The sequence below is a fragment of the Solanum tuberosum genome, unplaced genomic scaffold, assembly GCF_000226075.1.
Source record: "Solanum tuberosum cultivar DM 1-3 516 R44 unplaced genomic scaffold, SolTub_3.0 scf00017, whole genome shotgun sequence".
In the NCBI taxonomy this organism is placed as follows: domain Eukaryota; kingdom Viridiplantae; phylum Streptophyta; class Magnoliopsida; order Solanales; family Solanaceae; genus Solanum; species Solanum tuberosum.
In genome coordinates, this window is record NW_006238943.1 from 3,106,380 (window position 1) to 3,122,939 (window position 16,560).

The 16,560-nt window shown below is 36.2% G+C and overlaps 2 protein-coding genes across 2 annotated transcripts in view; both read right to left on the reverse strand.

The window, feature by feature from the left end:
- LOC102604569 (uncharacterized) overlaps positions 1–8,784 on the reverse strand; it is a 32,296-nt gene extending 23,512 nt beyond the window's left edge. Inside the window, exons 1-7 of the mRNA XM_006340335.2 lie at positions 8,486–8,784; positions 6,399–6,842; positions 6,265–6,315; positions 5,876–5,958; positions 4,484–4,583; positions 2,444–2,522; positions 1,578–1,701 (exon numbers count right to left, since the gene is read on the reverse strand). Coding sequence (XP_006340397.1) covers positions 1,578–1,701; positions 2,444–2,522; positions 4,484–4,583; positions 5,876–5,958; positions 6,265–6,315; positions 6,399–6,842; positions 8,486–8,662 — 1,058 coding nt within the window. The 5' untranslated portion in view covers positions 8,663–8,784. The remainder of the gene's footprint in view (positions 1–1,577; positions 1,702–2,443; positions 2,523–4,483; positions 4,584–5,875; positions 5,959–6,264; positions 6,316–6,398; positions 6,843–8,485) is intronic.
- A 1,299-nt stretch (positions 8,785–10,083) lies between these two features.
- On the reverse strand, positions 10,084–14,788 carry LOC102604239 (uncharacterized). Its single transcript, XM_006340334.2, has 6 exons — positions 14,140–14,788; positions 12,559–12,750; positions 12,144–12,383; positions 11,358–11,575; positions 10,834–11,088; positions 10,084–10,725 (listed from the first exon to the last, which is right to left on the reverse strand). Exons 1-6 carry the CDS (start codon positions 14,543–14,545, stop codon positions 10,405–10,407), a joined length of 1,632 nt encoding a protein of 543 aa, XP_006340396.1. The 5' UTR covers positions 14,546–14,788; the 3' UTR covers positions 10,084–10,404.
- Positions 14,789–16,560: the final 1,772 nt, after the last annotated feature.

A 16,560-nucleotide genomic window follows, 5' to 3' on the forward strand; every position in this document is an offset into this window, starting at 1 on the left:
CTACAGCCTGTTATCTTGAGTATATTTTGTCAACATTGACGACCACTGCACAGGTATCCATTTATGGGAACGAGAAGTCTGTATTCAGTAGGTGCGGGAATTCCATACTTTTCTTGAGCTTCTATCTAAGTAGAGAATACCACAGATGACGCATAACACCTCGAAGTAGGCAGACTGAAACAGTTTCTTCTACTCAGTGAACTCATTCTACCAAAGAATATTGAGGACGGAAATTATGAGCACAATTTACTAAGGCAGTGGTTTCTTAGAGCTCCCACAATTTATTTTGTGGGGGGATTGGTTGGCCAGTGAGAGAAATTATCATTAAAGCAGAGAATTAGAGAAACATGAAAATAATTTACTTTACTTGGAGCTATATTTTCGAAAGAAGTTTGAGAAAGTTGTGAAACACTTCTAAATTATTGTCATGGCAAATGGTGTGGGAATAACTTGGATCTGGTTTGTAGAGAATCATATCTTTGTGAAGCACTTTCTACTTCTAATATACTATTTGTATGCCAGATTATCTCATCTATATCAATAAAATAATGACCCTATAAAAAAGATTTGAAACCAAAGCAACATGACGTGGATAGGTTAACCTTGAAGGTTGAATGAAATTCTAGTTACAAGCACCTGTGACATATGTCCCTGAACAGTGTTACAAACTGAGAAAAAGGAAGTTTACTCCTCATACTAGTAAAACACTAAAGGATATACCAGATAACCCAATATAGAAGACCATGTTCCCACTACAGATTTAACAAGAATCTGAAGACAATCTGCATCTTGATATCTTTAAATGTATGTCCTTAGGCATACAACACTTCCAGCATATTTCTTGGGAAAAAAAATGTATGTCCTTTAAAAGTCTGGTGTACTGCTAACTTCCATTTCTTATAGTCTAAAATATATGTACTCTTAATTTGTGATTTGTCTTGATGAACTTGTGTCAAATGAGTGCAACATAGACATGGCTACTTCATCCGAGTCCTTTAAAAGGCACCAAAAACTACTAAAATTTGAAGTACCCGTATCTGAACAGCCATATAACATAGCATAAAGATAGATCCATAACCAGTATCAACAGCATAAAGCCATCATGCTGCATGGGGCTGTTGATCAGCCAATAGTCTCACAGCTTTGTTCTTACGCCACTCACAGTCAACCATGTACAGGGCCTCAATGTGATACCTGGCTAGCCAACTCTTATTGCAAACCTGCTGCTATGAGGTTATAAATTCTGCTCTTTTGGGAAACTAGCAAGTATTCATAGACCTACTCCTCCTCTGCCCTACTGTTTACATTGTTATACTACAAAAAAGATCCATGTCTATAGCAACCATACTTCAAGTCTTCAACTACTTATTATCCTCAATATTTTTGTTTTTTGCAGCTGCTAGATAACCTTCAATGTCCTGTTAACTTCTTTACAATATTCCTGCCACAAGTCAGTTCCATATTGCTGTACTTTCACTGCCAAACTAAAGGTCATAAATCCAATGGCTGCTTGTATCAACTGTGACGCAAGTGTTTTCCACAATAAGAATGAAATCAGAACACACTTAAACGCATACCTTGTTGAGAACAGCCATACATGATTTGTTGGTAATCTCCATTCCCTGCAGAAAGCAATTACATCGGGAGTTGAATAGAAATTCGGTTTTCCAGTTCCCAACTCCGTGACAGCAGTCACAACCGCTGTTCAAAGAAAGATCAGAAAAGTTATCAGCAAAAGGTGGCAAATCTGATAAATGTCGCAAGCCGCAACAGTCAATTACAAACACATGACCATAAACAACCTTGTCAACAAACAAGTATATTTTGGAAAATCAGAATGCGGTGCTCAGACTGTACATAAATCCACGTTCTCATGTAACATCCAAAACTATGAAGGATTCTCCTACACAGCAAGCACCTACAGATCCTTAAGTTGTGAAAGTTCAACACAACTAATATTTTCATCTCACAAGACCAACACATAGTCGAGAGCCAGTTTCACCCAAAAAGATAGTCAAGTACTCTTTTGAAAGGCTGAAGAGCACCCAACGGTGTGGCCTAGTGGTCAATGAAGTGGGCTGCGGAGCATGAGGCCTCAGGTTCAAATCCTACCAGAAGACAAAAAAACTAGGTGATTTCTTTCCATCTCTCTCCGCCTTGGGGGATAGAGTTACTCGATACTTGTGCTAGTGGGAGGTAACATGTACCCATGAAATTAGTCGATGTGTGAGCCAGGCTGCAGGCTTGCCCGGACATCACGGTTATCAGGAAAAAAAAAAAGAAGAATAAGAAGAAGACTGAAGACCATTTGAAACCAAGACATATGACCACTCTCTTTTTTGAAACTGCAAATATTTTTATTTATTTTTTTGAAACTGAAGACATATGACCACTTTCAAGGATATAATTTCATGGAGTTGTTAGGCTGCCTCTGAAACCTTACCATAATCATCTTGTGGGCGTTGTCCGTGGTCCCCCAACACCGCCGTGACCAACTCCATTGATATACACATGCGATTGCGCTGCAACAACCAAGGTTTATTAATTTGGATCTTCTATAAGAAGTCATAGCAAGAGTTTTTTCATAATGTTTTTGCACTAGAGTAACAAAATGTAGAGTGAAAAATGAAACATGATGCAAGAGAGTAAAATTAACACCAGTTGTGGATGAAATGGATAATTCTCTGACAATTGGCATAACATCCTAGTAATATTCTCAGAGTGGTTGTTCCAATAAAGTGATATCATCTTAACAGTGATTGTAGATTGTATGCAACCTAGTCAACCACACTAAAGAGATGATCGCACCAATAAAATGATTGCACTATCAAAATTTAAAATATAGGGAACAAAACTATTCCCCAGAATCTAGTGCAAGATCTACTCTGCGCAGTTGCTCACACATAGAGGTTTACCAAATCCCGTGAACTTTTTAAAGTCTCATCTCAAACTCCTTTATATTTTTTATTCTCAAAGAACCATCATTTCCTAGTATTCAAGTTCGGTGGCATTTTCAATGATTTTACAGAGTAACATAGTTAGGTAAAATCCTGGAAAAGGCAGTTTGATTCTGGTCTAGACAGAGTTTAAATATTCGAATTTGTTTAAGAAATGAATTGAGTGCCCAACTCCTAGTTAGGCATTTAAATCTGTCCCTGTGTAGACTAATTCTCAGGTTTCTTCTTTTAATAACCGGAGAAAATTTATGAGGGGAAATAGTCACAATTTGAAAATCAATGGATAATGGGTCTGCCCGTATACCCCTCTTCACTTAAATAACACTCTTTTGTCAGTGGGCGAATCTGGTTACCACTGACAAAAGCCCTGGGGGGAACTAATTCCACTTCTTGTGATCGAAAAAGAGGAGATGGTTGCCAACTTGCTCTTCACTCCGACAAGCATGGGAATGCTTTCAGGCTTTACGTGTTCTCAAACTACTGCAGTCTTCTTTTTCTTTTTGTTCTTTTTTCTCATACAAAACTAGGTTTTTTCCAATCCTAATTCCACCTCGCTTATCACTGCATACCCTATTCATGCTCAAAGTTTTCCACACAAGCTATTACCCCGAAGCACTTCGATCCAACAATTTTCTATCCTTTACCCATATTCTATGGCATTTGAACCATGGAGGATGTGTTTTCCATCAACTAAGAAACTATCTTCCTACCTTCACCCAAAATATTGGTTTCACTTTCTTCCCCTCGATCAAACGAACTCTTTCAACCTTTCCCCTTTTGTGTCAACCCTGCAGATCCGAGGCTTGTTAAGGAGTACTAGATGATCACCAGGATTCATTTTACGAGAAGTATCAGTTGTCCGGGTTATATGGATTCATCTACACACGGACAATTGTGTTTAAATGATGGTGGATGTGTAGAAATTTTTTCTGCCCATTATGACGGAAACCCTAGACTTCCATTCCAGTCTTTGGCAGCAGATCCTTTTTAATCTAATTTTATGACTATTACATTTTGCTTAATTAAGGAAAAACAGGGTTGGACACTCCATCTGATCTAAACAATAGATACGCATATAATTTGTAATCAGTCAGCGAATCCAATTAATTCTGCACATCCAACAGAATAAAGGCCAGAAAGAAAAAAGATAGAACAAGAGAGGAGATCAGGAAAGACGAGAAATTCGAGGGACAAAATCTACTACAAGTAAAAACAAAAGGAAGAAAACAGTAGAAATCACTCCAGTAATAGTCAGATAAAGAGGATTTTCAAGTGCATGAGGTTGAACAAAGCTGAAGTTTTTGAAAATAAACTAAACGCCAAATTTATTTTCTCCTGATAAACTACACCAAGTCTTCCTTGAAACTGTACAGCAGCAAGCTCTTTTAGTTCAGACTATATTTATCATTGATGAGTTTCTTGAGACTCGTTCATGATCAGAAAACATTGAAGTGAAAGAATCAGCAATGTTTATAAAGAAAGTACTATGAATTCTCCTACATAGGGACTAATATTTAGTTCAATACCTCAAGAAACTCGTTGAACTCTGCTTGCTTCTTACTTGCTTGAGTACCCCATGTCTCACGAAACATCCGTCCAAGAACAAAGACACCAACGGCAGTATAGCTACAAAATGAAAATATTACAGCAAGCCTTAGTTGAGACTCAAAGAGTTTAACCACCATAATGATTGCCAGGTAATAGATGATCCAACAATATAGAAGGCCAGGGAAGTGTAGAATGGATGATTTTGCTGTAAATGGTACCACAGGCTATGTTGTTCAGACTCGTCAAAACGTTGCTGCACCCATGTCGGTCCTCCAAAAATGCACTACTTTTGGAGGATCCGATATGCGCCCAGGAAAGCATTTTGAAGAGTCCAAGCGACATAGCCTGCAGGCCTACATCATTCTCTGCACAACATAAGAAGCATCAGTGCACAATATAAACCATCCAGAATGTAGTTGATCAGTTATCACACTTCAAAGCAGAAGATGAATGTCTTATTAAAGTCCCTCTCAAGCTCCATTGCTTTTTAACAATAGCACAGCCATGACTCGACAAAATTGTTTGAAGCAACAACCACTGAGCGTACAATTAAGAGTACCAAAAAACAATAGTTACACCAATAATCTTTGTATACAAAACATGGTGGCATGCAAGTATTCAACTACTTGTTTTTTTTAAACCATGTTTATCATATACTAACATAGAAATACATAAGAGGGGGACATAGACCTTACCTCCTATAGCTAGGGTACAGTATAGAGGGCAACCAAAAATATGGAGAAACTTATGGAAGAGTCCAGCCCCAAGGTAAAATGCTTTACCTGGTTGGTGGTTAAAAGAGCATGCCTGACACAAGAAGTTTTGAAGAAAAAGGAGGCCATTATAGTTTCCAGGTGCTTCTTATGCAATGAGAAATGTTAATCATCTGTTTTACACTGCACTTTTACAGCACAGCTTTGGTCTCTATTTCTCAACATAACAGAGACAAGTTGGATTATGCTGGAGCATACTGCAGATTTGCTTAGCTGCTGGATGAAAAGAGGAGGCACCAAAGTCAAAAGAAGTGGTGGAGGATCATACCACAATGCATCTGGTCGACAGTTTGGAGAGAGAAATGGGAGGTATTATGAAGATAGATCCAATTCCATTCAGAAAGTTAAACGGAATTGTATAATATCTTTCTAGTTTTGGTGTAAAGAAGTAGGTTTAGAGGATATACATCATTTTGCAGATTTATCAAGATCTCTGTAAGTATCTTCTTCTCTATTTTATTTTATTTTATTTTTATCTAACACTTTTTGATGGTGCCCAGCATGTCCTCAATGATGAGGAATACACATTTACCAGTTTCAAAAAAATAGAAGATGTTTAAACCAAAAAAATATGCCGTAATCCTAAGCAAAACATACATATTCCCGAAGCTATTCTTGGCATATGCTCCACCCTCATGCCCAGCATACATAAAAAGAGATCCAGAATGCTTAAGAGAGACCTGAACAAAAACAAGCTCCCGCATAAGCAGCATAAAAAACACCTATAAGAAACAAGTTTTAACAATTGAAGAAAGGAATACAAAAAGAGATTATGACAAGATAACCCCAGCTAGAACAACGACCAAGGTAGTGAAAAATGGTGCCTTCATCTTATAAAAATCTAACTTTCTAAAGTGATGTTTTGATGAAGGACCGAGAATTGTAAGGTAAACTTACCTGTTCAAGGAAAATGTACCTTCCTGATAAAAAGAATAAACGGAAATTAAATTAGCATATATCAAAAGCCAAACAAGCTTGAGTCCTACCTCCACCGTAGCCAAGCCTTTGGAGACCATCTCTATCATCCTTGTCCTAACCTGAAAAACCATACTACCATTCTTGAATTTCCACTTTTAAGTGTCATGAACCACAGAGGAAGAGAAGTTGGAGAGATCACTACCTCCTGATCTGATTTCTCATTCTCAAATTTTGGGTAGAAAGTGGCCCTTATTTGGGCTCTCAAGAATGTGGAGTTATCTACAGTAAAATTTTCCAATAAACTACCCTTGAATAATTTGCTTAAAAGAGCACTTTTTTGTTCATTTGGTGTTTTTTCAGCTTCAATCTTTGGGGCTCCAGACACTGTTCCATATGATTTGGGTTTCCAGATGACTTTTTGATGCTGCACCGGTGACTGGGGTGCTAATCCAACGCTGCCAAACTGAAGAGATGCGACTGGAATACTAGACTGTGCACCGCTTTCAGTAATATCCAAGGAACTTAGATGGTCGGTAATGGCTTCAGTAGTTGCAGCAGATACAGGTTCGACATTTGAAGACAAGCCTGGTACCCTATTGGAACTTGGCCTCACTTGCCATTTTTTTTCTTTATGACCACCACTTCTCTGTAAATCAGAAAATTAAAGTGATTAAACTAGATCCAAATTTTAGATGCCCTTACAGACACATATTATGACAAAAAAGGTAGAAAAAGATTGCAGAACGCATACTCCACAACTATCTTAGTCCCACCTAACTACAAACACAAGTGTAATGGCACAAGAAGCTCACATATGTAAGGTGGTGTGATGATGTCAAAAGAGAAACAGTTATGAAAAACAAAAGGTTTGACACAACTGCCATGGTTTGAAACTCCTCAAGGAAGTAGAAAGATTTAGATAAAATCAGCTAACCAAATATAAAAGAGGGATTTCTAGCTGTGGCGATTATATAAGCACAAAACATAAGCAAAGTTTCAAAATAGAACACACTGCACACTGGTGTTTAACTTTCCTTCCTAGTTAGCCAGGAGTTATATGACTTCCATTTTCAAGAAACTATAGGATTTCTTAATGAAAAATATTAACACATAAGGAGACAACAACAATTACCCCTCAATCCCAATTTAGTTGGGTCAGCTATACCAATCCTCAATATATGTCCCTCTCCATTTGCATTCACGGAAATAGAAATGCTTAAAATTTAACCAAAAAGAAAAGTTACCAAGTTCAAAAAAAAAAAAATTAAACCAAAAAGATAATAATGGCAACATCCAAGATTAATAGTTAAGGAAACTACAACAATTTACCCCTCAATCCTGAACTAATTGAATCAGTTATACCAATCCCTAATTATTATATTTTATGACAAAGAAACCCGCAATCACTACCCTTTGAGTGAGCACAAGGTAAATTCCGCACTTGTGCAATAGCTCGCAAACTACACATAAGAGGTAAACCGCACTAGGCAAGCCCCGTTCGACGAGCTCAACCCTTTCCATATGCATTTGAGGAATTAGAATATTTTAAATTTAACCAAAAAGATCATAGTGACAACGCCGAAGATTATGACAGACTCGTTCTTTTAGAATGCAATCTCAAAATTGGACATTCAGAAGCATACCCAAAAACCAAAAAAAAAAAACAAGAAGGACAATATACCAATAGTACTCCATCTGTCCCTCCCAATTTATGTGAAAAAAATCATACCCAAGAACTCAAAAAAGAAGGTCAACATACCAATATCAAAACTTGATCAATAACCCAACAAATGTAATACTCCCTCTGTCCCTCCTCCCAATTTATGTGAAGGAAATCATTTTTTTTATAATGCAATCTCAAAATTAAACATTCAGAACCAGGGGCGGAGCCACCTTGTAAGAAGGGGTTCATCCGAACCCCCTTCGGCGGAAAATTATATTATTTAAATAATTTGATGTCGAACCCCCCTCGGCTACTTTGTGTGTCTATTTCTACAGATTTTGAACCTCCTTACTGAAAATCCAGACTCCGCCACTGTAATCAGAACCACTATACCAATATCAAAACTTACATCAATGACCCAATACATATATAAAACCATACTCTCTTCATTCCAATTTACACACCATTTTTCATTTCTCAAGATTCAAAACTGGGTGAACTTCAACCAAACATTTAAAATGTAATTCTTCCATCACATTAACATGAGTATAATCACATCTAATAATACTTTTCGTATAATTCTTAACATCTGAGTCAACTCTCAATAAGAAAGAGTAATAACATACCTGATTGTTTGGCATGAGTGAAGAGAATAGTAGCGAGGTACTGTATGTGAGGGAACGAGATTGAAAGCGAAAGAAGATTCTAGAAGGAAAAAATGAGGAAGAAGAAGAAGAAGAGAGATTGTGAGGGAGATGGAGTTTAGCAGTGAAAGAGTAAACGATCCTATTCGAAACCGACATTCAGTGCTATAGAAAAGGAAGACTCAACTGTTGTATTATATATGACGCGAGAAATTTCAGGGGAAACCGGAACAGTGACTACCGCCTTGAGGCAGTCTCCAATTTGGGTTCCATATGCCATATGGACAATACAATATAATAGCTGGTGCAGACCACATTCAACACCGTGTCGGGTTCGAGAGCTAAGTATAAAAAAAATCTTACTCCTATATACCACCCTATATTGAATTATGTTGTATGTGATTTGGATTTAGTCGAGCTTTGATGGGATTTTCGTGACTTACACTAGATGAGAAATTAAAAAAATAGATATTGGGCTTTTATTTTTAGAGTAAATGGTGGAAAAAAAAAAGTATAACTTTTAAATTTTAATTTTTTACCGATATGCTTAAGAGTTAAGACTGTGAAATTAAAAAAATTATTTTTATATATTTGATATACTTTTGAGTTTTGATTAAAACAGTGGATTTAAAAGTTTTTTTTTATTTTTTAAAATAAAATAAACAAGTTGAAATAGATGAAGTACTTGATTTTGATTTTATACAAAAGTTGTTTGTTTTCAATTTTCGATGGCTTTTATATAATATATTTTTCTATTTTTACACGTAAAAGATGTAAATTATTTTCTTTTATTTTAATTTATAATTAATCATAAGAGATTATTTTTTTCGCGAAAGTAATTTTCATTAAATTTAGTGAAAATTAATTGAACTAAATTACCCACTAAATCTAAAACTTCCCGACCTTGTTATTTTTTCGTTCATTACTTTTTCATATTTTCGTACGGAAGGATTATAATCGTCTTATCTTTGTTCTTTAAATTTTAAATTTTTTAAAAAGCAATTTTATCAGTTTCAGAAGAGATTAATGATTCATTTGCTAGAAAAAAGAAAGAGACGTGAAGTAGTAAGTAATTTTAATGGTCTTAAATTTTCTCTCGCAACTATAATACAATTTGATATTTATGAATTTTACACATGAAAAGAGTTTGGAAAATTCTCTTCATAATTTATTATTTTTTTGTTATAATTGCCAATGAAGAAGAGAATTTATATTTACATTCTTTACCTGATGTGAAATTTGTGTTTCAACTCATGTTGCAATTTATGAAGTTTATAACATGAGATGCTTCAAGGATTTATCATTATTTTAGTTGATTCATTCTTGTGTGTGAATGTGGCATGTTTTCATCATTCACCAATAAAATTTAGCTTTGTTTTAGTTGACTCATTCTCTTCTTCTTTTTTCCGTTCATTGCCCGATACTCACATTAGAGCTCGATGAAATCTAAATTCGCACCGAAAAATTCTACATTAGAATAAATCGCTCTCTAACAAAGGCAACTCTGTATCCAAGAGGACTCGAACCTTCTAATATCAGCCAAGGAAAATAATAGTTTTTCAACATTCAGTACACCATAATTAGGAACAGTGGAAATAATGTCTTTTATTCCAAACTTTCTTGGACATTTTTAATATAAAAATGTTAAAAAGGAGAAATAAAAATGAAAAATATGTAAATGTAAACAGAACCCAGCCTAATCAAAATATAATGAGAGACTCAGCTTAATAGCTGTGATCTTGTAACAGTAGATCAGACACTACATAAAATTGTATTAAAAACTGATCTTTCCTGTAACTATTTCCTCCTAGGTAATCTATGCTTCGTATTATTCACAAAGCTAGGAAGGAACTACAATGTCCATATAGATAATGGACAGTTGGACGATCTTCGCGACCAAGCTAGTCGATGTAGTCCTCTTTATCAGGATTAACTACACTAGATACATTTTCTTCATCAGTGGCAACATCACCCAGAATAGTATCTTGGGTCTCTCCGTCATCATTTTGGATGGGAGATTGATCTGGTTCTGGTTCTGGTTCTGGGGTAAAAGGTCCTTGAGGATTTCCAAAAACAGTGCTGAATATGTGTCTATGGCATTCATCGCAAAAGTAAAAATAAGTAAAATGACCCTCGTATAAGAGCCTATGTACCATTGCATCTGGTAGGACTCGCTGCAAGAAATCACTTGTGGATGGCGGTACCACCATATCTTCCATCCCCTGATAAAATTTGGAAATTTTAGTTACTTTACACATGTTGTTCATATATCATGAGGAATTTATCTTGAATAAGGGGAACGAAGACAGGTAAAGGAGATGTGAACTAACCTGCCATACATGTATTTGACCAAGGAATCCAGTCAAGATTTCTTCTGTTTGACCAAATAGAGATTTAATCCAATGCATAATACCCTTTCCAGGGCGTTTCCTCTGCACTTTGAGGTCTGCAGGGCTAAAACCCCAATTTGAAACCTGTAAGACAGCTTCCTCTACAAATGGTTTTGCATTCTTTTGTCGAACAGATTCTTCTACATCTCTCTGCCAGAACTTTTCAAACAATGGATGCTCCAGCAAAGCTTTATCCTGGAAAGGTTAATCATTCTGTCGATTAGGCAAATGTTGATCTGGGAAAATAAATGTGCCAAGGCCACTCAACCTCCACCGAATCTTACAAAACAATGTTGTTTTTTAACTATAAATAAAGGGGTAAACGGCTTTTAGTGATTTGAATTCTCTTTAGCTTTATTTCATTCATGAATCTTTCTTAACAATAATATGTGCACAATCAATTTAGCGGTGTTACTCTTGTTACACTATTTCATAGTTGTTGGTCAAGAATCAAGGTTACTTACTCTTATTGCAAGAGACAAGGCAAGCGTTGTTTCGATCTGGCCATGGACTCCACTAAGGAAGCTTCTTCGGTAAAAGTAAGGAAGTAGTCTTGGAAACTTCCTAGCTAATATATACATGTTTTTCTTCTTTGTTGTCCATTTCTTCCACATTTTACTCTTCTCCTCCTTGGTCATTCTTGGTTCATATGGACTAATCATTGGAGCGACCATGACGGCACCTGCAAATCCACTCAGGAATTAGATACAACTGAAAGAATATGAACCGAACCTAAATTTTGTTTTGCATGTCGAGTGAAATAGAATAAAGTATAATGGGGCTTCTGAAATCTTTGCCATAAATCTCAGGTGCAATTTAGTGTTTGAAGAACCTAAGGACCCAGAATCAAGAAAGAGCATCAACAGTATCATCATGAGGCCTTCTTTCATCCACTGTAGAAGACTGGTGACCTTTCCAATTGCAAAAGTAGTTTTAGCCTTGGGCCTTCGTGGCACTTCTCTTAATGAGCATTATGTTAGTTGCAGTGTATCACTCATTTGGCAGGATTCATAGACTTTGTCAATACTTCTTATTCTTTGGCAATTTTTGTTGTGTCCATTTTCCCCTGAGAAGATGCTATAGAGTTGTAAAGTTTCAGACTCTCCATGATAAACAACAAACACGTTGACTGTGACAGGCTGACAGCAGCCAGCTAGGTGGCTAGAATGATTTCTCTAAAGAATCTTGCATGTGAACTGGAGAGGGAAATGGCAAACAATTTGTAAAAACAAGGAAAAAGACCATCTTACCTGCAATCCTGTCAGGGATGTATCTAAGGGCGGCCCAAGCATGCATGCATCCATCTGAGAATCCCACCACCCAGAATTTGTCAGTAACATTGACAGCATAGGATAAGTGTAGCATATCCATGGCTGATGACTCAAGGTTCCTGGAAGGATGAGGATCACTTTCTCCAAATCCTGGAAGATCATACGTTACCAAGCGAATACCATATTCTTGCAGTAGAGAAGTCTTAATGCCAGGTATTCCTGCTTGTTTTGGGGAGACAAACACACACCATTAATGCATATGCAAGAGCTTGTATAAACGACTTGCCAAAATTAACCACTTTAATCTATGTTTGTTCGAGGTGCAACCGAGAATACGAAGACGGATACATAGAATTGATTGGAAAGGTTTAACGGTTAATAATTAGTACGATACCTGCAAGCCGGGACGAGACGAAAGAATGCGGAGCAATCATAGAAAATCTAGCCAGCTCAGCAGGAACACCCTGCTGCTGATAAGCCAAATGTCTACCGTCTGGGAGCGAAATTCGACTAGCACTTGGAGGATGTATACACACTTTCTTGACCGATGTAGTTGGATATATATTATCATTACTTGCAATAAGCACTGTAGATTAGCCTTTATCAGTAATTGTATAAGTAAAGGTGTAGAAAGGGAGAACATGAGCAACCAGTCTGAAGAAAATGAGGACATTTGCAAACATAGGTGAGTTGATCAACAATTAAAGGGTACCAAATTATCAACCCACTCAGTAATCAAATTTGCACAAATTCATGTGGAACAGCGAGAGGAACTAAATATTTTTTTTTGTTCTCTAGCAATTACTGCCAACATTCTAGTCCTGAAACCTTGTGAAGCTCAATCAGTAATCATGCACATTATTTCAAGCCATGTCGTATGTATTAATGGTTGTAGCACGTCAATCTGGCAATTTTCCCCTCCATATGCTCTGGTGTTAAAAGCTGAAAGGAGAAGCTGTGGATGACTGATTTATGCAGACAAGCATTTCTCCATCCACATATATCAGACTCATGACCATAGTTCCTACAGTTTGTTGATCAATATCTTTCATTTTTTATTCCTTTTATAACAGCCTACTTTGTTAATCAACCATGGTAGATTGGAGTTAAGTCCTTGTATCCTACAGTGACTACAATCAGAGCAACGGATTTCTAAATCTACAGTTAGAGAAACAACCCTCTAAACCATCTCACAACTGAATAACATAGTTTCTGAAATTCTAATCAGCAAAGACTAACAGAAGTCAAGTGAGATAAATCAATTCTCTAAGGTGAGAAAATGTGAAATATGTTCTTTCCATTTTATCACCCTTCAGAATTCAAGAAGCAGCATGGCTTTCTAAATGCACTCTAAATAAATCTTGTTTTTCACATCAACGTAGTTAACAATGAGCTAGAAAGGCCCAGCAAAACCACTAAAGATTCAAACTTGTAACATAACAATTCCACCTGTGGCCAGAATTTATCCCCTCAGGACCAATTTAACAAGTCCTAGAACCATTCTCAGATCCAAAATGACAATATCTCAGTAACCAGATAACTAAAGCAACACCATGTTGCACAGCCCAACTCCAAACCAACCTCATCTATAAGAAATATGTGATCGAAATAAAAACCTCCCTAGGTGAAGAGAATATACAACTACAACAATATTCCCAGTGTATACACTCACAACTGTAGTCCGGGGAAGGTAGGTTGTACGCAGACCTTACCTATTCTGATGCTCAAAAGAAATATTTCTATGACATCAAATAGCAAGATACAACGCAAATGAAGCAACATATAGTAATATACATTGGAGAATAAGAGACTACACAACTACTAAGTAATAGTACTACTATCAAGGAGAAGAGCAGGACTATATATTACTTCAAAAATCAAAATTATTTGAAATTTTGTAAGCTCTTAAAAGCAGAGAAAGTTCACCAAAATTCATCCTACATTCCCTGAAGGATAGAAGCTAAAATCACAGTACCTGCAGAAGCAAGAAAAAGAACAAAAAATATCACACTCCAAGCATGTGCCGGATCGCGATCTTCCGGCAAATATTCATTCAAAAAACTCAATCTCCGGCAAACTTTACAACATAGCGGTCCAACTTTCCTCACAAGTATCGAATCCTCTCTAATCACACTCTGCTTCAACACATCCCTCACTCCCTTCCCAAACTCCACACTCATCTCCGCAAATCCTTTAGCAAACTCCACCGCATGAAATTTCCAGTTCTCACCATCCTTACCTTTCACCTCCACCCCCGCCGGCCCACCTCCGTAACCACCTCCCACTGCCGAATACCTCGAATTATACCGAATTTCAGTATCACCGACTACACTACCTGTACCTTCTCTCCATGACGACGACGACTCGTTGACTTCTGACATTAAAAAATCCTTCCAACACCAAATCAAAAAAAAAAAAACTTCAACAACTAAACTGCGAGCTCCCTCTCTCTTCCTATTCACTTTCTCTCACTATACTATAAATACTACTACACATATGCATAGATTCCTCTGTATGAATGAACAAAATTTGAATATATATTTTTCACTTCTATCTGAGAGAAATGGAGTAAGCTTTTCTTTTGGATTTTGTTTTCGCCATTGATGATGAAAAAGCTTGAAGTTTTATTATGTAGAAGAAAATTGTGGGGGGGGATCAAAGTGTAATTAGAGGAAAATAGGAGGGGTGGTAGGTAGAAGAGAGTGATGGGATAAAGGGCTGAGATTAAGCCACGTAAGGAAAAACGGCAAAAGAAGAAAGTGGAGTAGAGTGAGGTGGTGATTGTTGTGGGGGATGGGGTAGTTGGTGGGGACGTGTGGTTTTTTGTTTGTTTTCATTGAGAGTTGAAAGAGTAAAACAAAAGTTTCGTATTAAAACTCGATTAAATTTAAAATTGCTCATTATAAAAAAGAAAATTGGAGCGATATTTTATTTTGAAGAAATTTCACAAATAGCCACTAAAATAACTTAATTAGGTTACGTAGTTATAGTTTGCTAATTACGATTTGTAATTATATGTTAGAGGAAGGAGAGAGACGAATTGTATTTATATATCTGTCATATAATTGTATATGTATAATTTGTATTTGTCTATGCATTAGAGAGGAGAGGTGCACGTAATTATTGAGTGGTAACTAATTCAAAATATAGTTATGTTAGCTAATTAACTAGGATATGTTTGATTGTCCGCATACTTTCTCCCTCAAATGCAAGATTTTTGAATCAAGGATGGAGGATCTCAATTATTATACTACAATTCGTATTGATTGATAAATATTGTTATTGTGTTTTCGTATAATATAATGCATTAACAAATACACAAACTTAATTTAAGTTAACAAATAAGTACTTTAATTTTGATAGTGTACATCTCAACATCTCAACTTGATGCTAACTGACAACTAAATACTCAAGTCATCTGCATTATGTCTCGTAAACACTCGATGATAATATATAAATTTTAAAAGCTTTGGATTGATCATTTTATAAGTTTAAATATTTTAATTGATATGATAAAGTCGAGTTAAGATATCTAGATATGTAATTTTCGAAATTGAAATATTATAACCATGGAAGAATAGTATGGTCCCCTCCATGCCCCACCAAAACCATTCCTCCCGGCGTTCTAAAATGGGTCGTAGCATGTGGATTTGTATTTTTATTTGACTAATTAACTAAATGATCCCTAAGTTAGAAGTATTATGCATTAGTTATATACTTTATTGGGTATTAAGGTATGTATTATTAATATTGTAATTTTTTAGATATTAGTAATGCAAGAGGATTTAATGCATGCATTAGTATGGTTAGAGACTCAATTATCCCTCAAATTCCTTTTCACGGATTTTTCACCATGATATTATTGTAAATAAATATGTTTATGTCATGCATGTTATTTTTAAGGCATAATACATAAACATGACCATTATTGTGGCGTCAACTGACAATTGTGATCTTTAACTTTGAATCTGCACAAGTAGACACTTAAACTTGTATAAAATTGAACAAATAGCCACATCCGTCCTACATGACACCCTACATGGAAATTTTGTGTCCTACGTGGCGTCCTACATGTATTATGCCATGTAGGACACGTGTGTCTACTTATTCAATTTTATACAAGTTTAAGTGTTTACTTGTGCATACTCAAAGTTAGAGGACATAGTTATCCGTTGAAGCCAAGTTAAGGGTTATGTTTATGTATTATGCCTATTTTTAATACATCAAATTAGGGGTATCAAAATGAACCCAAACATAGGTAACCCGCCCAGAATTTTAAGGGTTGGGTTCAAGATAATTTGAATTGGGTTCAATCTCAACTCATTCAAGCCTAACCCATTTTAAGAGAATCCTCAATTGAGCCTAATTCAATCTCTAATTTCAACCCGTTTTAAAA

Coding starts and splice junctions, on each gene's coding strand:
- LOC102604239 (XM_006340334.2), bottom strand. CDS start 14,545: ATGTCAGAAGTCAACGAGTCGTCGTCGTCATGGAGAGAAGGTACAGGT. Junction 12,751..14,139: donor TCTTTTTCTTGCTTCTGCAG/GTACTGTGATTT, acceptor GCTAATCTACAG/TGCTTATTGCAAGTAATGAT. Junction 10,726..10,833: donor GTCAAATACATGTATGGCAG/GTTAGTTCACAT, acceptor AAATTTTATCAG/GGGATGGAAGATATGGTGGT.